Source organism: Daktulosphaira vitifoliae, unplaced genomic scaffold (genome assembly GCF_025091365.1).
Source record: "Daktulosphaira vitifoliae isolate Bord-2020 unplaced genomic scaffold, ASM2509136v1 Scaffold_4897, whole genome shotgun sequence".
Classification (NCBI taxonomy): Eukaryota; Metazoa; Arthropoda; class Insecta; order Hemiptera; family Phylloxeridae; genus Daktulosphaira; species Daktulosphaira vitifoliae.
In genome coordinates, this window is record NW_026104457.1 from 1 (window position 1) to 862 (window position 862).

At 27.4% G+C, this 862-nt stretch overlaps 1 protein-coding gene across 1 annotated transcript; it reads right to left on the bottom strand.

The window, feature by feature from the left end:
• Positions 1 to 3: 3 nt before the first annotated feature.
• On the bottom strand, positions 4 to 856 carry LOC126910138 (serpin B3-like; the record flags this gene model as incomplete). Its single annotated transcript, XM_050692523.1, has 4 exons — positions 675 to 856; positions 401 to 609; positions 158 to 343; positions 4 to 84 (listed from the first exon to the last, which is right to left on the bottom strand). Coding segments are annotated over exons 1-4 (654 nt in total), but the record flags the coding sequence as incomplete, so codon positions are not given.
• Positions 857 to 862: the final 6 nt, after the last annotated feature.

Consider the following 862-nt stretch of genomic DNA (forward strand, 5'->3'; position numbering starts at 1 on the left):
ATGGAAAGCTTTATTAGCAAATATTGGTACATCAGTAATTCCTGAAAAGTCGGCACTTGGTGTAAACATTGTGGAACATCCGAGCTATAAAAATAATATTTGTAATTATTTACAAAAAATATTATATAAATGTACGACGGAAAAATTTTTATCATACTTTATTTAATACATGTTTGAGATCAATTTCTTGCTCGATCTTGAATTTTGGGAATTTAAAATCAACATTATGTTTTGTCATATTTTTGTAAAGTTCAATGAAATTTATCTTAGACAAATTATTTTCTAAATTACTCAAACCATCTTTTGCATCAGGCAATAAAATCAACATTTTGAAGTGGAAATTCTAAAAAACAACTGAATATATTAGATTGTATTAAAAAACTAAAAAAAATTTTATTACAACGTAAGGCATATCCAAAGCAGCGAATTTTAAGTGTTTGTCGTGATAATAATAGTAACGCGAATGTTGGTACATCATTTTTACGTTGACCGCGTGTTGTCCCATCGAATAAAATGGTTCATCTTTCGTTGTATAAAACTCTTTTTCCCAAAGATCCTTAAAATGTAGTGCGCTTGTTAATACCATCACAGTTGATTCACTAATTGAATCTAGTGTTCAGACCAAATATTTTGAGAATGAGTTACATAAATTATACTTTATTCAAATTTCTTACCGGCAGGGAATAAATTTTTAATTTTTCCATTAGTTTTATTTTCAATCCATCCATTAATATAACTTCGTTGATCATTTGGTTTTTTATTAAAATCTAAGTTTTCCACAGTCGATTTCAAATGTTTTTTTATTTTTTCAGCATAACTAGACTTTATTTTAAATGTTTTCTCAACGAACATTCCGGTAACC